General features: G+C 36.3%; 2 protein-coding genes across 9 annotated transcripts; one reads left to right on the top strand and one right to left on the bottom strand.

Moving 5' to 3' along the window:
• Positions 1–224: 224 nt before the first annotated feature.
• On the top strand, positions 225–20516 carry SRSF12 (serine and arginine rich splicing factor 12). 7 transcript variants are annotated; one of them, XM_036220102.1, is made up of 6 exons: positions 259–414; positions 7162–7266; positions 8494–8597; positions 8755–8896; positions 11726–11758; positions 13571–13684. In XM_036220102.1, exons 1-5 carry the CDS (start codon positions 350–352, stop codon positions 11754–11756), a joined length of 447 nt encoding a protein of 148 aa, XP_036075995.1. In that variant the 5' UTR covers positions 259–349; the 3' UTR covers positions 11757–11758; positions 13571–13684. The 7 variants fall into 7 exon arrangements, with proteins under 7 accessions (XP_036075996.1, XP_036075995.1, XP_015996108.2 ...); XM_016140622.2 differs by lacking the exon at positions 11726–11758 and having other exon boundaries at positions 13571–20516; XM_036220099.1 differs by lacking the exons at positions 7162–7266; positions 11726–11758 and having other exon boundaries at positions 290–414; positions 7389–8597; positions 13571–20516.
• Positions 6181–27909, bottom strand: PNRC1 (proline rich nuclear receptor coactivator 1). Of its 2 annotated transcripts, XR_004950629.1 has the most exons (3): positions 27218–27909; positions 23366–25146; positions 6181–6397 (listed from the first exon to the last, which is right to left on the bottom strand). XR_004950629.1 is itself a non-coding variant. In XM_036220098.1 (2 exons), the coding sequence occupies exons 1-2, from the start codon at positions 27755–27757 to the stop codon at positions 24703–24705; spliced, it is 984 nt and encodes a 327-aa protein (XP_036075991.1). In that variant the 5' UTR covers positions 27758–27909; the 3' UTR covers positions 21039–24702. The 2 variants fall into 2 exon arrangements, 1 of the variants encoding a protein (XP_036075991.1); XM_036220098.1 differs by lacking the exon at positions 6181–6397 and having other exon boundaries at positions 21039–25146.

The following is a 27909-nucleotide window of genomic DNA, read 5'->3' as shown; positions in this document are numbered from 1 at the left end:
GCCAGGGACCCCACGCGACCCCACCCCTCGGCCCCAGACCCCCTTGCAGCCCCGGCGCGCGTGCCGCCCTCGCCCCATCGCCTCGGACCCCGCCTCCCTCGCCGCCCCCTCCCGGGTCCCCTCGGCGTCGGCGCCGCGCCAGCCCTGCCCCCGCGCGGTCCGCTCGGCGCCCCCCGCCCCCCACGCCCGCCTCTGCGGCTGCGCGCTGGCGGGGCCGAGGCCGAGGGGAGGGGGTCGCGCCGGGGGCGGCGGAGCTGCGGCGGAGCTGCGGCGGCGGCGGCGGCTGCAGCCGGAGACAGAGTGAGCCCGGCGGCCGCGGGCAGGCCCCGAGGGGACGGAGGCAGCCGACATGTCTCGGTACACGAGGCCCCCCAACACCTCCCTGTTCGTCAGGAACGTCGCGGACGCCACCAGGTGAGGCGCGGCCGCCGCAGGTCGCGGCGCGGGGGAGGGGCGGGGTAACGGCCGCGGCCCGGGGGTCCGCCCGGCGCCTCCCCGCCGGCCGGGCGCGGGGCTCTCCGCGGGGCGCCGTCCCCGGGGCCGGCGTGGGCCCCTCGGCTGCGCGAGGCCTGGGCGGGACGCGCGCCCCCGCCCTCCCGGCCAGCGTTCGGCCCGGTGCGGCGCACGGCGGAGCAGAGCAGAGCAGAGCAGAGCAGAGCGCGCCGCCGCGGCCCCGCAGCCGCGGTCCCTCCCGCCTCGGGCCGGGCGTGTTTCCGTGGCGGCCGCCTTGTCGTCGGGCGCCGATAAAGCCTCGCGTCTTACCTGCTAGATGAAAAGGAATTGGGGATGGTGATAATGTATGACAAGATAATGCGTACCTGGGGCCTTACGGTTTACTTTCCCTCAGTCTGGCCTACTTACAGGTGGTGCTGGTTAAATTCATTTGTAACGCAATTTATACTATATACAAAGGGTAACTATAGTGAATGACATGTTTTTCTTTAAAGTTCTGAATACAGTGTAAATACCCATCATAACGGTTTGCATGGACTTCCCTCGTCCATGCTGTTGTTTTCAGTCCACTTCCTCTCACTTTGAGAATTCTGTCTACATAGTACCTAAACATAGGAATAACTTCTTCATATAGCACTTTCTCTCTTACTAGGAGCCAGAGGGAATGACTGGGGAGTGGGGACATTAATAGACATTTTCATTTCACCCGGCCAACTTAATTTACATCTTCCTCAACCTTTATAGGTGTGCAGTATTATCTTTCTTACTATACATAAGGGAAAGCTGAACCTCAGAGATTTAATGACTTACCTGGTGGTTCGCAGCTACAAATATATTGGAGTCCTTGACTCCAGAGCTATCTGTTGTAATCATCATAATTTACCTTTGAGGAGTAAATGTTAAGGTTTTATTTGATCCCTACTTTTATATATGTCACAACCACAGACCAAGTTAATATACCTTAATTAACATCCATAAGGTGTATGTGTTTCCATTTCTTCTTTCATCCTGTTTAACAATACATTACATAGAAAACAAAATTTAAAATTCGGGTAAGGTAAAAAGAAATCCCCTCAGATAAACGGAGCACTTGAATTCTGAATAAGCATCACATTTCTCCAGTTGGTCGACAAAAAAGTGAGAAGTTTCCAATTCTAGTGGCCACAGGGTCCAGCCAGGTTGTCAGGCACAATTGGATGATGTGGACTGTAGCAAGTGGAAAAGAACTTGTGCCACCCAGTAAAGACAGCTACCACTGCTAATTTCCAGCTGATACCTACCATGTAAACATTTGAACTTGTTGCGGTGTCTTCTTGATTTTGAAAAAATCAGAAACCTGTATTTTGTGTGTGTAAACTCACTTTCAAAATATTAGCATTAAGTTGAATCATGAAATTCCAATTCTTACAGATTTAAGAGCTGTAAAATATTGGCAGTTTCATGTTTCAAAACTTCTAAAACAATATTTTAACACTGCAGGCCAAATTAAACATGACACAGGTGAAACGTGACCTGCACGTGTCACATGACCTCTAATCTAGATAATCCACTGAGTAATTATGACTAATAATTGAGATTTATTGACTCCCTTTTCCATTTCTACATCACTTCCTAACATCGCTACTAGAGGGCAGTCAAAATCTAGGAGGCTTGTATTAATGAAATAATTAATAATTGGTAACAGTTTGTTGAGTACTCATTATATGCCAGGCACTGTACTAAAAACTTTACACATATCTTATTAAATTTTTACAGTAATCCTATAATACGTGTTCTTTATTAATCTCATTTTATAGATGAGAAACCCAGGCTTCAGAGAGATTAAGTATCTAGCTTAAGATTGCACAGCTGCTGAGTAGTGTTATAAAAGTAGAATCACACATGTAACCTATATTAATAGGTTTTTTTGTACAAGTTGGCATACAGTGTAAGTTAACTAGCAATATGACACCTAGACATTTTGAACTAGCTTTAACATTTAGGATGCTTATAAAGAAGATCTTTGGGATAAATGTTAAACAGAGTATAAGATTATGTGTACAGTATGATTCAGCTATATAAAGAAATGAAGGGAAAACTATATGTAGAAAATGAGCCTGGGAAGAAATCCATTTAAGTGGTTTTCTTTTTCCTATTTCCAACTTTTATTTTCTAATGGAACAAAGTATGTCGAAATCCCAAATATAACCTCCCCATTTTGAAGCATGATACCATGTTTGGTTGGAGAGCAAAGATCAACTACCTCTCTTGGACATACTTAGTAACAACATTCTTCAGTCACAGTGTATATGAAGCTATATTGATTTTAGCATGGATGGTGATGTAGAAAAAGCATTAAACAAAATTCAGCAAGATTCATGATGAAAAGTTTCAGCAAACTAGGAATAGAAGGGAACATCTTCAGCTGATGAAAAAGCTATAGCTAACAACAAACTTAATGGTGAACACTCAATGCTTTCTAGTCCTAAGATCACAACATTTTATTGTAGGTCTTGACCAGTGCAACAAGGCAAGAAAAATAAAAGACATGAAATTGTAAAGGTAGAAGTAAAATCTATTCTTATTCATAGGTGACATGTTTGTTTGCATAAACCTATAGTAACTAATAATGAGTTTTCATTATTAGTTTAGCACAACTGAAACACTTCTTTGGTGGGGAAATCTTATTTATATAAACAGCAAACAATCAAAAATAATAAAATTTTTCTTAACTTACCGTTGTATCAAAAGATATACTTAGGAATAGTTTAACAAAAAAAAAAGATTTAAGAACCTTTGTCTGAAAACCACAATGTATTGCCAAGAAAAATTGAAGAAGACCAACATAAATTGATAGACATACCACAGTCTTGGATTGGAAGACAAAATATTGTTTTCACTTCTCTCCCAAATTGATTATATTACTGATTCAAGCCATTCCCGATCAAAGGCTTTTTAAAAAATAGAAACTGACAAGTTAATTCTACTAATGCAAAGGCAAGATAATAGCCAAAGTTACCTCGAAAAATGTTATGGAAGCTGGAAGACTTAAAGTACCTGACTTAAAGACTTACTATAAGGATACAGTAATCAAAACTGTGATATTGGCCTAAGGATGGACAAGTAGATCAACAGAACAGAATAGAGAGTCTGTAAATAGTCCAGTCATCAGTTGAAATATAAAAGGTAAAAGTGTACTTTTTTTTTTTAGAAGAAAACAGGAGAATATCTTTATGACCTGGGGATAGGCAAAGATTTCTTATAGGACCAAGAGAGCAGTTACCATAAAAGAAAAAGAAATATTGATAAATTAGATTTAACCAAAATTAAACTTTCTGTTTATTAAAAAATACTATTAAGAGAGTAAATAGGCACGCCAAAGACTCAGAAAAAGTAGTCACAAAGTATAGATCTGACAAAGGACTTTTTAAAGAATATATAAAGGAACTTTTACAATTCAATAATAAACATTAAAAATGGGCAGAAAAACTCAGACACTTCACAGAAAAGAGTATACAAATGCCCAATTAGCAAACATGTTCAGCATCATTTGTCATTAGGGAAACGCAAATTAAAATCATTGTAAAACTATGGTGAGATTTCTCTTAACAACCACCTGAATGGCTAAAATTAAAAAGATTGACAACACCAAGTGCTAACAAAGTTTAGCACAACAGAAACTCTTCATTGGTGGGTATAAAATGTTATAGCCACTTGGCAGACCTCTTTGGCAGTTTCATAAAAATTAAATATATATATAAATATATATATATCATGTATATAAGATATAGGATATATATATGATATATGTAAGATGTATGTGGGATATATATATATATATATATATATATATATATATATATGATATACATATATCCTCTTTAACCCAGACATTCTACTTTTAGGTATTAACAAAAAATAAATGACTCATCAGCATGAAAAGATCTTGCACCTCACTAGTCATTAGGTAAATTAAAACAGTGAGGTACCCATTCACTTTTTATCCTTTAGAATGGCAAGTATTAAAAGTTGCTAATTGAGGAGGTAGAGCAGTAGGCATTCTTATGCTTGTTTTGAGGAGTGTAAGCTGACTTGGCTGCTTTGGAGAAAGCGTAGTGAAGCTGAAGATGTGCATACTCTGTCCCACCAATTGCATTGCTAGTGATACATCCCAGAGAACTCTAGCAGAGATCTAGGAAGCACATGTATTATAATGTACAGTGTAGCATGTTTATCCACAGAAAGATGAACAAATTGTGGTTTATTCATAACCATACCAATACAGAGTTAAAATGAGTGAACTAGAGCTACCTGGAGAAATCTTGAGGAAGAAAAAAGCAAAGTGCAAAATGATACAAATAGTCTGATACCATTTATATAAAACTTGATACAAAAACATTTATGGATATATGCATTTGCAATAAAAATATAAAGTTATGCAGAAAATTGGTGAACACAAATGATTGTTTCTAAAGTAGAAAGATATGTCTAAATTTCTAAAAAAAAATACTAAAAATTATGACAAATAAGACAAGTATTGAGATATAATAAATCTTGTCGGTGGATACATGGATATTTTATTCTCTATACTTTTCTGAATGTCTGACTAGATCGCAACCAATACAAAAATAAAACAACAGCCAACAGGTGAGGGAGTAGAGACGATGAATGGGAGCCAGCTTTTTGAGATTTGTTCCTTCAGATCCCTGTCCCCCCCTTGGCTTCTGGGACTCCAAGTCTCTGTGACACATATCGCTCCGGCCTTCATGATAAGATCTAGGATCCTTTTCCTATCAGCCACGCACACATTTGGTTGGTAGGGTTGATTGCCTCAGATTACACTCATTTGAATTCTAGCTTTGCTATGTACCTCTGGAAGGTAACTTCTCTTACTGTCAGTCTTCTTAACTGTTAAATGGTAGCAATAATGTGTTTTTCACTCATTAATACAGCAAACATGTATTGAGTGACTACTGTGTGCCATGCAACTGTGATAGGTACTGGGGTATCACACTGGTGAATGCACCTGCTTCAGAAGTGATTCTCAACCCTGACTCACAGAATTGCCTATAAAACCCTTAAAAAAAATTAATAATAACTGGGACTCATCATGAGAAATACTAATTAGGTCCAGGGCTAATGCATCAGGCTGGAGTGCCTATTTCTATAACATTCCTTTCACAAATGATTCTAATATTCAGGAATGGTTTAGCATCTTTACCCCCATAGTCTGTTTTATGGGAGCTGTTAATTGTGTTTTTCTTGTTCTCTGCCATGTGTCCTTAGAGTACGGCCCATTATAGGTGCTCAGTACCATTTACTGAATGAATAAATAAGAAAAAGACATTATCACTGCTCTCTAAAGGTAATAGTCCCTTGGGGAAGGTAGACAAACGTGTTATACTGAGTAGTAAATGAGATAAAAATAATTACTGCCTGGTATATAGTGGTACTTAGTTGAATCTTATGTAATCATTCCTAAATCCACATCTCTAGTGTTAATCACTGATTTCTAATCTTGAGAGGAAAGTAAAATTAATATAATTCATAAATCACAATTTTTAGTTGCTTACAGAATTCTTATGGATGTTCCCCCCTTACCTCAAATTTGCACTTTCTAAACCTGAAAGCTTCTTTTGTCTGTCTCTTCTCTCTTTCTCTCTTTTCCAGCTGTCTAATTTTTGGTCATTGACAACCATCTTTCTTCCATTTGGTCCAAACTAGAGGCTTTGCAGTCTTCTTTGAGGCTTCTTTTTTTTTTTTTCTGTACAGTGTTGTGAAGTATTCATTTCTTCTGAGCCATGTTTTGTGCTCATAGCTTGATGCTTCATCTCTTAAGTTCTCCATGAGGCAGTACAGTGTAGTGGTTCATAATACAGACTAGTTCCAGACTGGGAGTTGAATTCCAGCGCTGTTGCTTGCTGGCTCAGTGACCTTAGGTGAGTTCATCCGTCTGTGCCCTCTTCTGTAAACAACCATAGGGTTATTGTGAGAATTAAGTGGTCTTAGGTGAACAGTGGCTAGCATATAAATGCACTATAATTGTCAGCTGTTAATGCCAAGTATTTTGTCTCTTCAGTTAAATTGTAGCTCCATGAAAACAAACATACTATGTATTTCTTTGGTAATCCCCTTTAATACTTGTCTCACTAGAAGTCATATAGGAGGCTCAAAAATACTTGTCAGTCAGTTTTGAGAATATGGTAGTTATTTTGCTTTATGTTTAATAGTAAAATATTTTTCTTTAAAACCTGGGAAATAATTTTAGGATTTCTTTAGAATCTGATTTTTGCCATCTAAGAACAAAATTAATATAAACATGAAATTATAGTGGAGCAGGTAAATATGTTCCTGATGAAGTAGTTAATAGAAGTCTTCACATGGACAGTTAAAAAATCTTATGATAGGAATAACTTTCAAAGGTGGATGTGCTGGGTCAGTGTTCCTCAACCTGACTAAGCATAATAGCCACCTGGAGTCCTTTTAAAATACAAATTTCCATCCTCTAATCCGGACTTCTTGAATCAAACTCTCTAGAAGTGAGGCCTGAGATTTGTGGGGTTTTTTTTCCTTCTTTTCTAAACCCTGGATGAGTCTTACGAGAGACAATTTTAGATAAAGCTAGTTTAGATAATGTTCTTTCTTTTGAGGTTTCAACTGGATTTCTGTAGGCAAATTATTTTAATCCAGCTATTCGTATTTCTTTGCCTTATTTCTAAAACACTTCAGGCCTGAGGACTTGCGCCGTGAGTTTGGTCGATATGGCCCTATAGTAGACGTTTACATTCCACTTGACTTCTACACCCGTCGCCCAAGAGGATTTGCTTATGTTCAATATCCTTTATTTTACCGTGTGTGAATATGCTACATATGTGTGCATATACATATATGTATTCAGGAGCATATGTTATGAGATTAATATTGCCTAATTAAATGTGTTTATTTCTTTATCTCAGAAAATCTAAAGCAGTCCACAGTAGCTGGCAAGCGCCCCCCAGTTTGAACCAACCTGTTAGCTAGAATCCAAGCATAAACCGAGCAGGCAAGACAAAAGGCACCTAAAGTTCAAGCATCAAGGAGTAAAGAGGGAGGGTGGACACAGATATAAAGACCTGGAAGAGGGGAAGTCTTTATCAAGCAAAAGACAAAGCCAACACCAGGTTGAGACTTCGGCTTTCCTACATTTACTCAGAGTTCCAGAGTCAAAGCCAAGTCTGATTTTGTTGGTTCTGCGTCTCTTATAAAGTCCATCTTGCAAGCCTTAAAGAGTAAAGTTCAAGGTTCAAGATCAAGTGACATTGAGGTAATTGCAGTCTCATTTTGTATTGCATTTCTTCAGCTTTTTCTGTTTTCAATTTAAAAAAAAAAAAACAGTGAACAATCTCCTGAAATACAGCTATTCAGTCATTTTATATAGCTTATTTTCATTTTAGTTAGGTTTAATATATAATTTATATAGATCAGGGAGTATAGTAGGGGTACTACAAACCAGTATATATAATTACAGATATTTGCAGATTGCTTTTATGTTACTTTTGTAAAGGTTAAAAGGTAGATATCATTTTTAAAGAACTAAATCAGTTTTAAAAATGTTTTAGCTCACTTGTGTGTATTTTGTTTATAATAATTTCTCCTAAATGTCATAATTAGAACTTTTAATTAAAGAGTAATTTTAATCTTTTACCTGAAAGAAGGGAGTGGGTTCTAAACAGCTTCTTTTATTATACTAGCCAATGTTGGACTTAATTTTTTTCTCATAACATGTTTGAAATTATATAGGTATACTGCAACTACACTGATGTATACGTTAAAAGTATAGTTGCAAAAAAAAAATAGTTTATTGTTTGTTTCTGTTCTTTTTAGATTCACTCTTCTAAGTCGTAATGGGACATTTGCTTTCATAATGAAAGTGTTTTTGTTTTCTTATTATTCATATTAGAGATATGAGCTTAGCTACCTGAACTTGTTTTTCCTATTAATTTCATGTCACATAAATAATTCTTTTAAAATAATATTTTTGCTTGATATCTGATGTTCAAAGTGTCCTTAACAGCTAGTCATATTTGAAGATGTTCGTGATGCTGAAGATGCTCTTTATAACCTCAATAGAAAGTGGGTATGTGGCCGTCAAATTGAAATACAGTTTGCACAAGGTGATCGCAAAAGTAAGTGTGACTAAACATTAGAGCTTGTTTATTCAGCAGAGTTTCAGCAATGGTAGATTTTTTTGTTTGTTTAAAATTCTGACAGTAGTACTATTTGAGCGGCTATTACTAAAGTTTTCAAGTAATGAATTTATAAGTCTTGTACTTCATATTCTAGCACCAGGCCAAATGAAATCAAAAGAACGTCACCCTTGCTCTCCAAGTGATCATAGGAGATCAAGAAGCCCCAGCCAAAGGAGAACTAGAAGTAGAAGTTCTTCATGGGGAAGAAATAGGAGGAGGTCTGATAGCCTTAAAGAGTGAGTACAAATACAAGAAGATTGAAAACTTAATTTTCTACTTTTTCTGGAAAGCATTTTAAAGAGTTTTTAAAAACATGCCACCAGAATCATTTTGTTTAGTATACATAAAGAATCATCTTTTGTAGAAAGATTAATTTGGGTTTATTGGGTATCTTCCATTGTTTTTATTTAAACTTGTTAATGGAAATATAATATATACTGAAGTAAAAGTAAAAAATTAAAAAATGTACACTTGACAAATAAAATGAGGAACTTTAAATAAATAAAATTTTCCTAAGTGAACCCAACATTAAGAATCTAGAGTTTCGATAATTAAAAACTCATAAGAAATGTAATCACTTGTGAACAGATGACTAAATTTAATGTAAATCAATATCTTTACAAAAGGTAAGTTATTTTTCAGAGTAAATTCTAAGTATGTAGTACTGTAGGAAGAAGACATAAAAATAGTAAATTTTTTCAGAAGATATTTGTAAGTTATCTATTTTGCTAGCCAGGAGTTGTTTGTGTTAGAATAATAGTAAATTACAATGGAAATAAATTACGTGAAGTTATTTAAATAATAACTGAAATTGTATTAGCATGCCAGAATTCGTAAACACTTGTACTATTTATCTTAAGTTTTAATGCTGTAATTTTTTCATAGGCATGTCGAATTTTAAGGTGAATTCTGTTCTTAAAGAATTATTAGCATTTACGGTAGTATCCTCTTTCTGTGAGTAATGAAAGAGTTAGTTAGCTCCCCTGGCCCACATATAGTATACTTAAGCTATCTATATAGGTCCATTTAGCTTCAAATCAAAAAAGATCACCAGGGCTGCTCACTTTCACTCCAATCCCTCCATTCCTTAACTCTAAGAGCCTAGACAAGAAAAAGCTCAAAACAGGATATATGTACCAGAGCTGGAGAGAGAGAGTCTTTGCTCCAAGTCCCTTGTTCTAGAAACAAGACTCCGAAGTGGCCTGGCTCCAATCCCTCCAAGTGGAAGGAAAAAGTAGGAGAGAACCACATCCACATTCTATGACTATTTAATATCTAAGAATCCTGATTGCCACAAAATACCTTATAGCCCTACATGTCAGAATCTCAAATGTCAGATCAGTACCTTTTACTGGGTATGCTTTGATTTTTGGCCCATCTTTAAGAAGGCATGAAGGTGGGAGGAAGCCATAAGCTCCTTTTAAAAGCCAGGAGAACCCAGGTCAGGGTTGAACCATTACCAAGATTGGTGAAGAAATACTTAGAAACAGTCATATTCTGGAACTTGATCCTTTCTATCATACGTTCGCTGATAGAATAACAATATAAACCTTCCTTGCATCTGTGGAGAATAGTCCAGCATGTCCCATGGCCAAGGATTTTCTCATTGGTTATTTGAGATTTAGACTCTGAAATACAGTTTCTGTACTCAAATACAAAATTGTATTTATAGAACTTAAAACATAGAACAAATTAAGATTTAAAAAAAATTTACATGCCTTGTGTGTGGGAAAACCATACCGATACTTATTGACATTACTTGAATTTTATATACTATCAAGTATACTATATATATGTAGACTGTAAACTAAACATGTGTAGTTTACCATAAGTTTAGGGTACTGTGGATGGACATATAAAACGAAAAGTCTATATATCAAAGATAAAGTAGATGTAATATTTTGCCTAAAGCAGCACTGTCTTAACCTTACTGAATAATATCCACTGCTCTTTATAGAAAGATGTAGTTTGTAAAAAAGAAATTGCCCATTTGATTCATTAAGAATATAAATTGTTTCCAGGTGCGTTAGACCCTTAGTTAACCAATTTTTCTCCTCATGGATCTAAAAAAGTTGATATTCACATCATTTTCTGCCTTATACTGGAGATAAAGTATAATATTTGGCTGGGGAAAAACAACAACAAAATGTCTACTAATTGTCCCAAATCATCATGAAATCAGGAATAGAAAGAACCACATCTTCTTGCAAGACAATGCTGTTATGCTTTGTATTAGTTATAAGACTATTGCTTAATTTCCCTGACCTTAGTTTTTTTTTTACATGTAAAATTATATTATAAAGAATATAAATCTTATCTAGTTCTCAAGGTATTTTTGAGGCTCAGACTCTGTGTGTGTGTGTGTGAGAGAAAAAGAGAGGGAGGGAGGGAGAGAGGGAGGGAGAATGACTATATATAAGCCTAACCTACTATAAGTATATGCAGTATATATGCTATTACTTTGGACTAAAAAGAGGTCTCTTATTTTGCCTTCAGTGGATGTGGAACAAAAAACTAGTTCGTTGTTATCACTAGACTATGAGCTCTTTGAGGAGCATGGACTTGTTGTCTTATTTGTGTTTATTATATCCCCAGTATGTAGTAATAGCCCCCAGGTCATACTAGGTATTCCATAAGTCTTTGTGGAATTTATATGTCAGTGAATGTGCATATATTTCTAAATATTCCTGAAGAATGTTAAAATAGCATCCATTTTTTTCCATGTTAGATATTTTTCAGTTTTTTAAAATTTTTTTCTACAGCTATGTACTCCAGAAATGAAATTTAATATATTTTCGATCAATATATTTATACTTTCCGATGCTCTTTATTCCTTTCTGTCATTCCATGCTTCTATCTGGGGTTATTTTCCTTCAGCCCAAAATTTTTTTAGTATTTCTTATAGTACAGGTCTATTGGCAATGAATTCTTTAGCTTCTGCTTGTCATTTTATATTTATTTTTGAAGAATAATTTTGCTTGGGATAGATTTCCCAAGCAGGGACTTTTCCCCCTTTTCTTTCGTTAATAATATCATTCCATGTTTTTTTTTTCTAATGTCCATAGTCAGATGGCATCCTTCATGCTGCTGCTTTGAAGGTAATGTGTTTTTTATTCCCTAGCATATTTTCAGATTTTTCTCTTTGACTTTGGTTTTCAGCAATTTCATTGTGATATGCCTTGTGTAGTTTTCATTGTACTTTTCTACCTGGGGTTTAGTGATCTTGAAATTGTGATCTTTAGTGATCTTTAGTGATCTTTAGTGATCTTTCATTACTTTTGGAAAATTCTAGGACATTATCTCTTCAAATATTGCTTCTGCCTTATTCAGTTTTTCCTTTTGGCCATGTGACTTTCAAATACCTCGTATGCTCTGTTCTGGATTTCCTAAAATTCCTTTTCTCTTACTGTGTTTCAGTATAATGTTTTTCTAATAATTTTTCAGTTCAAGTCACTATTTCTTTTGTTGTAGCTAGACTGCTGTTAAAGCTATCCAGTGACTTTAATGTCAGGTATCATATATTTTCAGTTCTGAAATGTCCATTTGTTTCTTTTTATAAATTCCAAAATTATTTTGAAATTCTCCCTCTTTTTCATCTGCTTTGTCTTTTTCTCTTATGTTTTTTAACATATTAGTCATAGTAATTATTCAAATTCCTGTCTGAATAGCACTAATATCCAAATTGCTTTGCATCTTTCTCTTTTATTTGCCTTAGTTTTCAGTCATTTTAACCTCTTTTTCACATACCTCATAGTTTTTTTTATTGGATGTTGGACATTATTAATGAAAAATTGTAGAAGCTTTCCATGATAGTCGTCCTTCAAAGAAAGTTATTTTCTTCTAGCAGGCAAAGTATTGGCAGATCACCTTGATGCTATCAAGGCTTGGTTTGAGGCATTGTTAAGGCTGATCTGTTTAAGGTTTACACTTGTTCCTGGGTCATGGCCCTTACCTGTAGGACATGGTCCCTCTGGGTTCTTAATTAAAAGCCTGAGTTGTTACTCAAGCTCCCGACCTTTTGGAGGTTTGCACTCCAGCTTCCGTACCCAGCATCATGTGTCCGATCACATTTCAGCTCAAGTTATTGAATCTTCCCTCTGCTGTTTTTCGTTGACCCCTTGGGGGTCATGCACAGCTTAGAAGATAATGGCTTGAAAATTTATAGACAGATTTTAAATTTATGGGGGGTTTTGTTTGTTTTGTTTTGTTTTTTTGTCTATGAATCTCTAACTCTGGGATTTTACCTCTCAAGTCCCAGCCATCTTGGTAGCCCTGAATTCTAACCTCTGTCTCTTCAGTTTAGTCAAATAGCCATTTTCTGATTGGTCTCAATTTCCCCATGCTGGCATTAAGAAAATTGGCTGAGTAAAAGAGCCACAGATTCTAACCCCTCAAGTTTTGCTTGTGTTGGTATTTCTCCATTGCCTTCAAACAGCTGTCGCACAAATGTTGTCTAGCTTTTGATATGGCTATTTTCTGTGGGAAGATTAGTACAAGCTGCTCTGTCATGGCAGAACTCAGAAGTCCTGCATCTAGGTATTTTTTGTTTTTATAAGCATTTGATAAACTTCAAATAATTTTCTTTTTTTTCTTTCATATTTCGCATACCTCTTAGGAGTTGTGTAACTTAGACTCAATATGCAGAGCATTTTTTAGAACTGATCCATGTCATAAGATATATCTAGTAAAGTAAAAATCTTTTAGTTATATATTCTAATATAACAAATATTACAACAAACTTGTTATGGTTAAATCAAAAGCATGCATTATAGAATCAGAATTGTGTCTTTTAACTTATCCAATAAAAGCATAACCAAAATTATGTAAAGTATATAATTTCCTGCAAGTGTTATTTTCTAATCTACTATGTTTGTATGACATATATACTCTAACATTGTGGATGTTTGCAGGTCTCGACACAGGCGATTTTCTTATAGCCAGTCTAAATCTCGCTCCAAATCACTACCAAGGCGGTCTACCTCAGCAAGGCAGTCAAGAACTCCGAGGAGGAATTCTGGTTCTAGAGGACGGTCCAGGTCCAAGTCCTTACAAAAAAGGTCCAAGTCAATAGGAAAATCACAATCAAGTTCACCTCAAAAGCAAACTAGCTCAGGAATAAAATCAAGATCACATGGAAGACATTCTGACTCCATAGCAAGATCCCCATGTAAATCTCCCAAAGGGTATACCAATTCTGAAACTAAAGCCCAAACAACAAAACATTCTCATTTTCGATCGTATTCCAGATCTCGGAGTTATCGTCATAAAAACAGTTGGTGAACAACAACAGAAGAGTGCTAGGTAGTCTTTCATATAAGTTATTAAACCTCATTATGTTAAATAAAAATTCTTCAAGGCTTACAGAAAATGTGAGTTGATATTAGTTATTTTGGGCATGTGCAAAAAATAAAATCTCTAGCTTTGGGTTAATAAAAATTTGGTCTCAATTTAAGGGCCCACACCACAAATTGTGTGTCTAATGTCACCATTTTATGGACCATTTTTTGTTTACATTGTGGCAGAAGGGTACTTTTCAAAGAAAATGAGTAAAATGGAACTAATTTAGACTAAAGTTCTGGTTGATAATAAGTATTGTAGTTCCCCTCTTATCCATGGGGATTTTGTCCAAGACCTCTAGTGGATGCCTGAAACCGCAGATTATAATGAACTCTATATGTACTGTTTTTTCTATACATACATATTCTATGATAACATTTATAAATTAGGCACAGTAAGAGATTAACAATGACAGTAATAAAATAGAACAGTTTTACTATAAAAAAAGTTATCTGAATATACCACAATAAAAGTTACCTGAATGTGGTCTCAAAATATCAAACTGTAACCCTTCTTGTGAAAAAGTGAAATGATTATAATGCTTACATGATGAGATGAAGTGAGGTAATCAGAATTGTACGCAATTCAAAACTTATGAATTGTTTATTTCTGGATATTTCCATTTAATATTTTTGGACCACAGTTGACTGTGGGTAACAAACTGGAAAGTGAAACCATGGAAAAGAGGGGAATACCGTATTGGTGGTAATAATACGTTTTACAAAAATATTTTTTACCTTAAAGCACTTTTATGTAAAAAGTAATTATGACTGTATAATTAGATAGGGCAGATTTAAACTATTTGACACCTTATGTCTCTTTTGTGTCTTGTGTTTAAACTTGGGCCAATTCTTGGTGGATGTTAGTTCATATTACAAAATTCTGACATTCCCCAAAGTTGAATTTATATAGAGATCAAGCATTCAAAAGATAGATTCTCTCTTGAGCTTAAAAGTTTTATTTTTATTGGGTGGAACAGTATAGATAAGCTGACATTAAATTGTATTCTGTACTATGTTCATTCACTTAAACATCAAAACGTTTTTAAAAATACTGAATTTTAAATGGTTTGAGATTATAAAAATTGTGTGCAACACTCATAGTCCAAAAATACTCATATTAAGCCTTATACATTTGTAGAGTGGTACATTTTGTATAAAAAATCATTTTATACCATTATTTCTACATGCCTAGCTTTCATCTGCTTTTTTTCTTTTTAGAGCTCTAGCTTAAGACTTTAGATTGTCTAGAATAAGTCATTACTTTTGAAAGTGTTTAGTACCTTGTATTAAGAAACTCAACACTGCATCCTCAAAAAACAACTTTGTGCAGTATTTGGACTTAATTACACTGCCCTTCATTTTTTAAACCAAATAACTTCATTGCTATTTGCTTTTGTAGTTGTTAAACCTGAGTTTCTTTAAAATGTGTTTGTAGTTTGTTTTTCAGAGGGTTTTGGTAGTATTTGTGATAAATAATATTATAGGGGATATATTTATAGCGTCCTACTTGTGTATCTTGTTGAATTATATTGAAAATTAAAGTTTTCAGCCCATACAGTTAATATTTGTATCTAGAGTACTTAAGAAAAAAATTGTCTTATATTTTAGCATACAGGAACCAGTGTTGTTTCTATTTCTTTTGAATACAAATTCCATTTTTCTTTGCATTTTAGATCATATGTGTAAGAAACAACTTTACAAAATAATTTATATACTGGGAATATTGGGGCAAGTCCACAAGTTCACATATACTGTACTTTCTGAATAGTTTATTTAATCCTAGCAAAATTTATTTCAAAACTACAACTCTCTGAAGTGTTCATCTATAATAAAACTTAATTATAAAATTACGTGGTACTATTGAAAATTTAAAAGATAGTTTGAAGAAAACGACATATTAGTAATTTTTTATATTTTCTAAATGTTTGGGCTTACACACACACATGTAGTCATTCCAGATACTAATTAGGAATTGATAATGTTTTTACTCTTAAATTAATCATTGTCTTAGTAACTAGTCCATAAGGCAGTGTTTCTAAACTTGCTTAATCTTTTGACTTACCTCTGGTTTGGTTTTCCACTGTACTCCCTAGGCTGCTTAGAAGGATACTAGTTTCTTTGATGGAAAAACTGGAATGATAATAGTTCAAACTCTTTTGAGCTTATAAGTGTGTGCTTGGCCGCTGCTCTGTAAGTTTTACATTAGTCGCTCATCACAACAGCTTTATGAAGTAAATAGCACTATAGATAAGGCAGGTGAAATGCAGAGAGGTTAAATGAATTGCCCAGGTCATACAACCATTACACTTTGGAACTGGAAGGGTGGCCGGGCTCCAGAACTGCCCCTCCGTGATGACTATGCTGTGTCTTTTTGGAAGAGAATAGTCTTTGACAGACAGATACATGCTAAACTAAGATGATGTTTAGAGGGAAAAGAAAATAGAATTAGGAAAAGAAATGATTATAGGCTTCAACAACAATGGAAATCGATTGGCAACTGTGCTAGTACCCAGGAAAATTGTGTTCTGGACATACCTATTCCAGGGTTCATTTTTGCTACAGTTATTTCTTAGACCATTTAAGAGAGGATATTTAGGGCAAGATTGTAACAAATAAAGCAAGTGTTTTACACAGCTATGGTCATTCTTTTCAAGATAATGTTTTTACTCAGGTACTCTCTAAGTTTAGTGTAGGGACACAACCTACCTCCATTTGTTCAGAATCATAGAGGACAGTTAATGTCAAAGAAAATAAAGTTGGCCACTAAAACTACCTGCATTCTTTCTCCATATGAATACACAAATAATTTCTTTATAGTAGCTAATATTTTTCAGCTGCAAACAGATAATGGGATATGCTGAATATTTTAGTTGGAGCATAGGATTTAATCTTGTGTCACTGGGCTAATTTAAATGTAAACCGTTAACTAATTTCAGGACTATAACTTGTAGTGTTTACATGAGATACAACTAAGGCATACTCTTGTATTACAAATAATTTCTGCTTTTATTCCAGTCCCATTGCAAGAGGCAAAGTTAGTCAAAGTTTAAAGTAAGTATTTAGAAATACTTCTATTCTTAACTACATTGAAATTGTAATTAGGGTGGTAGAGTATTTGGGTACCTGTGTTGGTAAATGTATGCTGTTCGTGCAGGACGATCTGGTGCAAAGGATCTGAGTACAAAGATAATGGAGTTAAAACCTCTTTAGAAGTATAATATTCCCTCATTTTCCAGGTTGATTCAACTCTCAAAACAGTACTTTACAATGATAACTGCTGTTTCTTTAAAATAATCATGCAAAGTATTTTCTCTAACAATTTGTATTAAAATGTTTTGATTCTATCTTGGGCAAAGAATTGTGAGATTAATCTTTCCTGGATCTTATATTCTAGGAACACATCACAACTCTGAACTTAGAAAAGAGATAACAATTTGTGGAGGTAGGTGGATGCTCAGTGGGTTGACAGTTACCATTTTTAAAAGTATGTGATTTTTAAGTATATGCTTGGTTCACATAATTCAAAACCTACATCTCTAGTTTATAAACTAGATTACCAAAGTTAAAATAAAAAATGTCAGGTTTCAATTTCTTTCAGAATGCTTGTAAAAAATTTAAAGGGGCAGTCTCTTCAGATGAAAGAATGCCATGCCAGTAATCTGTATTTAGTCCTAGAAATGGATTGGTTGTGTGTGTTATAGTTTGTGTAGAATTAGTTCCTCCAAAAAAGTGTAACAAAATTACTACTACTCTAGTTTAGGAGTATAAGTCTATGAACTAAATGCTTAAGTATAAATATGCTTTTTAGAAATACTTCTAAAGGTAGAGTGAGGAAAACTTGAATTCTTTACTACAACCACCTGCTTTCTAAAGAAAAACTACATTCTAGTTTTCTTAGCTTACTTAAAATGTTGTTAAATTCACTTTTAATTTCAACAAAAATCAATATAAAATAGTCTTCCAAACCCAAGAGATAGCTTTTTTTTTTTTCTTTTTGGTAAGAAAAATTTAATGAATTTTGGGTGGGGTTAATCATTCCTATTACATTTTTGAGGCAGTATTTGCTTTGTAGTAATAATACTTCTTGAAAACAAGTACTCAATCGAAGACCTTTTCAAAATTGATAGAAGCTGTATAACTGGTCAGATTCTTCTGGGCAATCATAATGAGAAGGAATGTTATTTAACACATTGTGAAGTATATAACTTCGTAAGAATCTTGGAAGAGTTTAGCATTGTTAGTAAACCATACCATTTTGACCTTAAAATGTTAAATGTAGCTGAGTTAGAAATACTAATGTTCTAGTTTTGTAGGACATTCATTACAGTGTTTTTAATGTATATATAAAGTCTAACCATTTTTTGTATTTTATACATTATAATTTCCTACTCAACCATGTAATTGATGAAATGGGATTTTAAAAAATACCACTTAACATGATGGTGAAAAAGTTTTATTCTACAATACTTCATATGAAAAGCATTTTATACAGAGCTCTAAGCTGCCTGTCAGTAATCAAATATAACTGATACTCTGAAAGGTTTTGGTGACCATACTTTCCACTCTTAACCAGTTTTGACTAAAAGGTGGTGGTTTTGTATGTCATGGAAAGTGGAACTATATCACTTAAGGAATAATTTTAAATGCTTTTAGCTTTCTGTTAGCTCCACTGGTATTAATTCAGCATTAAAGTCTTTAAAGAGTAGGAACCAACCAAGTTTTAAGAATTGCACACTACCTTGCCTTTCTACTCCCTAATCACTTCAATGCTAACCATCCCTTACCCCTATCTACTCTTTTGAGAATCATATTAACATGTTCCCTTTCAGACAACCTTGGTAGAATTATCTTTCATAAACATAAGTCTGTTAGTTTTGAAATTCAGGATCTGGTCTCAAGCATCAGATGATACAGGGACTTAAATAAACACAGATGGCTTAGGGGACTGTACTGAATGGCACAGTGATATGACCCTTGGAACGCTGATGGAAAAGGGCAGTCCAATCTTTGATACTAATCCTTTCATTCTAAAATTTGAGAGTAGTAAATGATCATTTTTAAGAGTAAGGGTAGTTTCGACTTTGGAAGGGACCATTTGCGAGTCCTTTATAACAGGAAGATTCCCCAAATTGTAGATCTCTCCAAGGTTATGATAGGAAAAACAAAGCCCTCTATGATTCCAAATACTGCCAAGTAAAATAATAATAAAAATCTTTCCGTTTAATGATCTTACTGTTTGAAGGCAATTTTGATTTGAATTTAAATAGAACATTTGCATGTTAGAAATATTAAAAAGTCATCAAAATGTCTACCCGCCATCCCCTTTCCAAGATTCTAGACTGCCCAAAACACTTGCAATTTGGTTTTTACAGCTAGTAAGGATAATCGCTTAAAAGACCTGACTAATAATTTAGAAGTAGCTATGTATATGTGACCTGCTTTGGTTAGTATCTTTACAACTAGATAACTGTAGCACATTTTCCCGCCACTTGGAAAAATTACTTAGCTTTCCTGAATCCTTTCTTACACATACACACAAAAGTTATTGTGTGACTGACTAGAGAAATGAAGTATTTTCATTTTTAAGAGTGATTTTATCTTTTAAGCTATTATATCTTCAAGATACATGATCTCTTCTAATTGAATGGAGCTTGGATAGAATATTTAGCCTCCTTTGACAAATATACATCTGATTTTCCATTATTATTGAGGAAGCTTGCTTCTGCCAATCCTCAAATTTTGTCCCTTCAGATCATTAATTCAGAGACTAGTTAAAGCCACCATAAGCTATTTCTCTAACAGTGAACTTTAAATTTGTGTTGCAGTTCTACACTAAGGAAATATTACTATAAATTGCTTAGAAAATGAATTCTAATTTCTCACTGAGAAATCAGCAAATGCAGTACCTTTTATAAATCTTAAGTTGTAATTCAGTTTGGTTTTTTTATAAGTTTAAGTTTGGCAAATGTAATTCCCTGGTGTTAAAAACATATATTTTAGCATATTTAATATAGAACTCCAAGAGAATTGCAAAGGATATGAAAAGTAATCTGAAAATTGCCGGATTAATTGGAAACAATCTAATCCAAGAGATTTAAAGAAAAGGTTTAGTTCATTATAAAATAGATTGTCCCTAAACTCTTAAACTCCATCCATCCCGTACCTTCAGAGAATCCTATCTAAAACTTAGGTTTCTTTCAAAGATTAAATTGTTTAGATACCATTCTATAAAATGTACTCTCAAATTTCCTTTCAGATTTAAAAACAAGTAGTTCCTGAATTACATGATTTGTGCTTACACAATTCTGCCTCAGACATACTCTTTCTCCATTTGAAAAGTTGTATTTGGGACATTTTGAAAGATGGATTCAAGAAAGAAAGGAATGAAGTGCAAAAAACAACTTGGAAGAGTTGGCTCAAGGATCAGATGTTCAGCAAGGCAGGCCTGTGATTTTAAAATGCATTTAATTCAGCTATGTCCTTCAAAAACTTAAATGTATACAAGATGATGAAACTATCAACCTTTCATGCCCAAGTGTATGTATGTTTGAGTCCTTCAACTTGAAGCAGCTGTCAATTGCATAGACTAGTGGTCCCCAACATTTTTGGTACCAGAGACCAGTGATTATATGAGAATCTAAAGTGATGATCTGAAGTGGAACTGAGGCGGTGAGCACTGCAAATACAGATGAAGCTTTGCCTCCTCACTCACCTACTGTGCAGCCTGGTTCCTAATAGTCCCACAGCCCAGGAGTTAGGGACCCTTGGCATTGATGGCATGGGAATTGGAGGGCCTTCCACTCTGAAGAATAATCTATTCAGCAATCTAATATGGGTCATTAGGAAAAAGATGTACAAAAAGACAATTATAAAAGATCAGTTTTACCCAATTTCAAATCTTGGACTAAGAAAAGGGAAGGAAGCTTTATTCCTCTTCACCAAATGAGCCCATGCTATCAGAATTCAAAACTTAAATTAGAACTGTCTGCTTACATAGTCAAGACATTTACAGGTACGTAGAGGACCAACCACCATATAATACTCTTAAGAGGAAAAATATTTTTTAATTCAACTAATTGTTGAGTCCATAGGAGGGAGAAAGGATGAGGTTAAGAGCACTGGTAAATGTGTTAAGCCTCATAAGGGAAAAAGGAGAGGCTACAGATAAAAGTATTTCGGCTCCATTTTTGTAATTTGTGCTTCCATGTGCAATTACCCAAAGTTGTACCTCTAGGCCTATCATCAGTCTACTTGCTGTGTATTTCCAAGTGGATATCTTACATACACCTCTCAAAGTTTAAGCAAGATTATCTTCCTCTGTAAAATGATCCCCCCCCCCAAAATCCCCTAATTGCTAATTTTATCTTCCTAACTGCTCAATTTCAAAACTCTTTTCTTACCCTCCATTCAGTTGCGCAATTCTTAAATCTATGTCCAAAACATCTCAAATAAGTCCATGCCCGTGTTCCCTCTGTTAATGTCCTTTAGGCTCCTAACCTGGCCATCTTAAGCTTTCCCTTTACACATTTCCATTTTCACATTTTTTTGAAGCAGGAATCTCATTCCCTTACTCATAAACCTATTGCTCTGCAATGCTTAACAAAGTTGAAACTCTTCAGCATGATATACAAGGCCCTTCATATTACTCTAATACCGTTCAATACACTGAATCTTCCTTGCACTTCGGAGCCACAGGTTGGGTATTCCATTTTTTCCCACCACCTGCTCAGATTGTTACCTCTTGACAATTTTTTCTTTGCCTGTCAAATACTATTATTTTAAGCCCCAACTCAATACTACTTCTGTCAGATTCCCAACCAGACAATCCTTACCAGAATTAGTCACTACCTTCTGGGAAGGACAAGGACTTTAGTTACTATTGACCTCTTCAGGCATTCGTTTTGGTTAAGGAGTTGCAGTTTGTATTTTAGTTACATTTATCATTTCTTGCCCACCCACCTTTACTGTTAAATTCCAGCTCATTCAAGTCCTGTATTTGTACAGCATAGTAACTTTATATTAAAAATTGCGAAGGAAAAGGGTGATTGATTACATATTTAGTACAATGCTTAAAAACCTAAATGCTGGTCCTGATAAAATGCAGATTATGTTCTAGTCTTTTAACATATAAACCACCCTAAAAGTTACATTTTAACATAACTACCTTTTAAGTTGGAAAATAATGGCCCTTGTTTTAATAGTGCAGTTTGGCCATTTATTACTTTTTTCCTTTATTTGCCTACAAGGACACTAAGACTTAGCGCTAAGATTAGTGCAAATACAAACAGCTGTATTTGTATGTCACTTTGTCAATGGTATGAGTTGAATAAACTTGCTATCAAGTTGTACAGACCTAAAAGCAACTTCAAAATACCAAGCATATATTAGTATCCTGTAGCGAAGTACTGTTGCATGTAACAATTTTTTCCATTCATATACTATACTAACAAACTTTTCACAGCTTTACAAGCCCCCTTTCGGGCCTCTAGTTAAAATTTAGGTCTGAAGCTAACTACAGAAATATTGGATGAAATATTATAAGACCTGCAATGGGAGAAAAAGTTGGCTGAATAATAATTGGGTTGCACTATGGTCTGAATTCACATTGAAACCTAACCCTGAGATGACAGTAAAGCAAACCTTTTGGGAAGTGATTAGGTCATGAGGGCAGATCCTCATGAATGGGATTAGTGCCCTAAAAGGCTCCCTCACCCTTCTGCCATGTGAGGACACAATGAAGACACCAATTATGAAGTGAGGTTTCAACAGACATCAAATCTGCTGGACTTCTTAGTCCCCAGAACTGAGAAATTTGTTTATAAGCTATCCATTCCTTAGTATTTTGTATAGCAGCCTGAAGGGACTAAGGGCGCTAAATATAACATCAAAACTTTTTTCAAATTTGTTCATTCCTTTTCCCTAAACATTATCCAGTCTAATTCAACCAATTTTGTTCATGCTTCAAACTATAAAACTTATGACTCTAATATCTATTTCCTGTCATGCATTTAAAAGTTCTATCAATCCTCTTCAAGTGTCATCACTTAGAAAGTCTTATGAGGCTGAAAGTTCACCTTTCCAGTTTGTTTTTCTAAATGCATTTTTTAAAATGTGTGTGTGTGGGGGGGGTATGTGTATATTTACACATACATCTGTGTAGTAAGCATAGCTCTCTCTACATGCAACAAAGCATGTTCTAACCAGTACCAAAGAATAATGGTTGGCTGGGTTACATTATGAGCTACATCTATATAAGATAGCACATCTATTACTAATTCTGATTCTGTGGCAGCTATAATACAAATTATACCCTTCTCGCACTGCTCATCAAGTCAATGATTCTAAGGTGCCCATACTACTACTCACCTTTGTACATCCAGAAAGTTGTGTCTTCCTTCTCTCCTGTGTTAACTGAATGGTACAGGAAATAAGACGAGACTCTTCATTTATTTTTTTCTAGTAAAGATGGTAGCATCTTTCTTATTCAGTCTGCCCTATAAAATTACATATACCCTCTTAACACTCTTTTTCCTTTACACATCTAAATTTTGCCTAAGCAGAAAAACATTTTTCCTTTGTTATTTGAAATAAACTTTAGCTGTGTATAACTAAAAACTACACAGGTTAAATTGTTTGGTAATTTCTTACTGACATAGACCTTATGAACTATTGTGTAAAAAACCAAAGTTTGAATTTTAACAAAAATATATAAACTGCCATATTTATATTCAGGCAAGCTTCAGAATCCAAATTTTCATCTATTTTAATATCAATTATGCTTGCTTTGGTTCAAGTATTACCATTCAAGTTACTTTCACTGAAACTGTATGGTGTAGTATAAAACAGCTCATATATAAAAACACAGTCTGGCTTTACTTTTGACCACAACCATTTCTACTTGTAACATGGGGAATTCCTCCCCTTAGAGGTAGTAGTGTTAAATTATTGTACCCTCTAAATTTCAGAGGGAAGAAAGACAAAGTTAAAGACATTTAGCCAGTAAAAGTTAAAATCCATCTCCTAGTCACACAGTCAAACAAGAAAAAGTCACACACAAAGAGTCAAGACTAGTTTAAAAGGGGGGGGCCAAATTATTATTTAAAAATTTGATTACAACCAATTTTGTTGGCATTAAAATTAGCAGTGTGTTAAATTTGAATATGGATATAATCCAAAAACCAGAAATTAAGTTTGGTAAGAATGGGAAGTTTTCCAGTAATTACAGATTAGAAGGCAGAAATCAATTTTGAGAAACATAGACAAACCCATGTTTACAATGATTGTGCCACAGATTTAAACTTCAGTAGTGCATTAGTAAACTGTTCACATTTAGATCTTCACCTTGAGATTTGACAGCTGTTTCAGAAAAATCTCTCAGTACCTTGTGCAAATAAACTGGTCTTCCGTGTGCCTCAGCACTTAAAATTTCTTCATTGTATATATACAAAACACCTACCATTTGGGCAGGGCAAAATACATACTTTCATAACAAAACTATAATGTACCTCTCAAGTATGAACAATATACACATAATAACATGGTATACATTATTTACAAAATATAAAATATAATACAAGCTGTAATTTTTTAAACTCATTTTTTGCACTTGTAGTTTGCAACAAGGCAAATTTCCACTTCTGTACCGATTTTCAAGAGTCCAGAGATTTTGGAAAAACTTTTACATATATACTGAAATCTCAGATCTAAGTTTGCACTTTTAGTAGAGTTTTTAAGTGTACTGCCATCAATTCCCTGTTTTGGTTGGAATTTTCAATAGTGCTTCCCATCCAGTGACTAGGCGGCTTTGGAAGAACACTAGGAGAAGGTGGATCACTAAACTTTGCCCCAGCATAATTTTCCTTTTGGCTTGCTTCAGTTAGAAATGCTGATTTCTTCAAATGCTTTTTTTTAATGTTCTCAGTATTTTTAAAAGGCTTTTTTTCCTGCTTCTGAATTATATCAGATGAAACAGAATCCTGCCAAAAGTTATTTTCACTTCTTTTTGCAGAGGTGATCTTGCTTAGTGGTAAATTACATTTGTTTTTCTGTCTGTTTATCTTTGGTTGTTCAAACAAGTGCATACCATGAACAAGCTGCCCGTGGGGAATGATAATTTTCTCTGATTTTCCCATGTTTGATTTTAAAACCTACAAAGACAAGGAACATAAAAATGTGAATACAGTCTCATGATAAAAATCAGTCATGAACTTCACACCATATATCCAATGTACTTAAGTTACCCTGGACTTTAGTTCACTGCCTTAGTTAAAAACATAAGTGCTCACTGCACTTATCATTGGATGTTCAAATATGCACATACCTAATTTTTTTTTACCACTTAAAATAATCACCAGTTACCAGTATGTAATATAAGCCAGTTATAAAATGTCAAAGTAAAACACCCAAAGTAACCCCAAGTCCATCTTTCTATAACTGTAAGGAAGAGTAATGAGCAATCTTCCAAATACATATGCCAACCCTGTTTCTGACAAAGGTGAGTGTTTTTACAATACGATGTTGCCAAGAACCTTTTCTAATGCTTTCATTTTGGTCGGTTCAGAATCTGGTTAAAAATAAAAACTATATTAATAAACATACTATTTACCTTTAAGACAGAATAAAAATTTTATTAGGAGCTAGATTTTAAGTCAGGAAGTGTAGTATTTTGATAATAGTTACTAAGTACACAGAAAAATTATTTCCTAGCCTCTGAAAACAAATTTTCAGATATTTAAATACTAAAATAAAACACAAATACTAAAATACTTATCACTATCATCTTTTCCAGTTAGACGTACTTTAACAAATCAGAAAAATGTTTCCTGCCCGCTTACAACTTTCTGGTTTCACAACGGCTTCAAGAACGTTGCGGCAGTAATTCTCATCACTCCTAACTCAAGTGATCTTTGTAAGAAGGCATGACTGGATGGAAAATATTAGATTTTGCCCTTCCAACACAGGTAACATGGTAGGGAAAGCAGGACATAAAAATAGAAAGGAAACATTCCATGTCAAAAGGGCAACAGCCAACAGAGCTCCCTGGTTTTAATACCATTATAGAAGAGAATCTTACTGACCAGGAAGCAAAAAACACAAAAACCCTCTTTTTGATTATCACTAATATTTCATAAGGGCCATGGAATTGTAGAACTTGAAAGAAATCTAAGATAACTTAAGAAATTACAGCGGACAAATTTAATTTTTCCAAAAGCTACATAAGCTGCAACTCTTGGTGCAATATTCTTGCAACAAAGGGCAGTAACTTATTTTCGTTTGTTATGAAAAAACTTAAGAAAATAAATCTTTTGGTATAAAGATTACTTTAATTTCACGTCCTTTTAGTGATTTGATCCCGCTTATCAATTTTATCCTAGTCCAATAGCACAGCAATTGGATATCGTCTCTTTCGAAAATTTCAGTCTGAACCCAAATAAACTTAGCTTCCATTAAGAAAGTCCGTTACAGTACACAGTGGGAATTGTTAAACAATTCCGGTCATCCGACAGACTGACTAGCACACAAAACAAATCGCTTCAAAGAGGGGAAGAACTCTGCCACCGGTCCTGCCAACTTTGAAAGTTAAAAATTACTGCTAAGTAGGTTGGCCTGGCGAGGAGCAGAGCCCCAGTTGGATCGGCTCCCTCACAGCTCAGCCAAAAAGTAAGCCGTTCAGAATAATGCGGCCCACTCCAAATCCCTCACCAGGGACGTGCTGAGTGTGTACACGCACGTTGTGGACTAGTCTTGGTGCCACCCAAGGTCAGGAAGCTGAAGACAGGCCCCCACCTCTTTCCCTACAACCCCGACCCGGCCGCGCCTTCTTCATGGGCGCCGAAGCATTCCGCACGTAGCGCGCTGACGTCACCATCCCCCCGCGGGCCCCTTCCCTCCCCACCCCATCCCGCGCCCCGAACGCTGAAACCCCCTGGAACGCCGCCAGCCTTCTAAATCGGGGCTGTTGCTGGGGCGCAGCCGCTCCTCTCATTGGCTGGGTCCCAGGAGCCAATCAGCAGCGCCACCGCATCCCTACTCCTCCCCTTTCTGCCCCTCAGCAAGAACAGAGCAGGCGTCACGGAAACTTCCCTCCCGAGTAAACAGCCGCCCCTCACCTCGGCCCCCCTTCACGATCGCCTTAGTGCAGGGCCTCAAACCCCAGAACCCAGCCATGCTTAAGTGCCGGAACTCCCCAACGTCTCCATGCCCCCTCGCGGCATTTACCTCTCTTCTGAACGCGGGTTGGCCCGGAGCCGCGGGCAGCAGCGGGCCAGAAAAAGGACTCGCTTCCTCAGTTCTGGTTGCGGTTGCAGGACCCGGGGCCGAGGCGGCGGCCTGGCCCGGGACTTCCTGCGCTCCGCTCTGGCCCGTTGAGGGGCTCGGTCCGCTCTCCAGACTCGGCCGGTGCTGCTGGTATTTGTGGAAGCGGCTAGGCAGCTGCCCCGCCGGGCTGGCCCTCACCTTCTTCTTTCGCCGCTTCTTTGGCGCGGCCCGAAGTGTGATCCCCGCCGGGGCGAGGCTGCAGTTGGGCAGAGGTGCTGGAGCGCGAGGTTGAGGGGTCAGACAGGAACCGTCTCCCCCTAGGAATTGAGGGAGAAAAAGGGTTGGGGGCAGTGCCCGTGGGTCCGGAATCCGGGGTAAAGGCGGAGGAGCCGTGGTCACCATCGGGAGGGCGCCGAAGTAACCGCGGGCGGAAAAGCCAAGGGGCGCAAGGCGGCCGCCCAGGACAAGCGGATCCCGCTGTGGGACGGAGACGACGGTCATAGTGCTGGGAGGAAAGTGGCTCAGTAGGGAGAGAAGAAGCAAGTAAAGCCAGAGACGAAAGGCGGTGACGGCTGCTGCTAAGCAGAGCCCGACAGGAGCGCGGACTATGGTTCGGGAGTGGCGGCGCAGCAACAAATAGCCTCAGCTCTGGC

This window comes from Rousettus aegyptiacus, unplaced genomic scaffold, assembly GCF_014176215.1.
Source record: "Rousettus aegyptiacus isolate mRouAeg1 unplaced genomic scaffold, mRouAeg1.p scaffold_m13_p_1, whole genome shotgun sequence".
Taxonomy (NCBI): Eukaryota; Metazoa; Chordata; class Mammalia; order Chiroptera; family Pteropodidae; genus Rousettus; species Rousettus aegyptiacus.
This window is presented reverse-complemented; position numbering and strand designations above follow the sequence as displayed.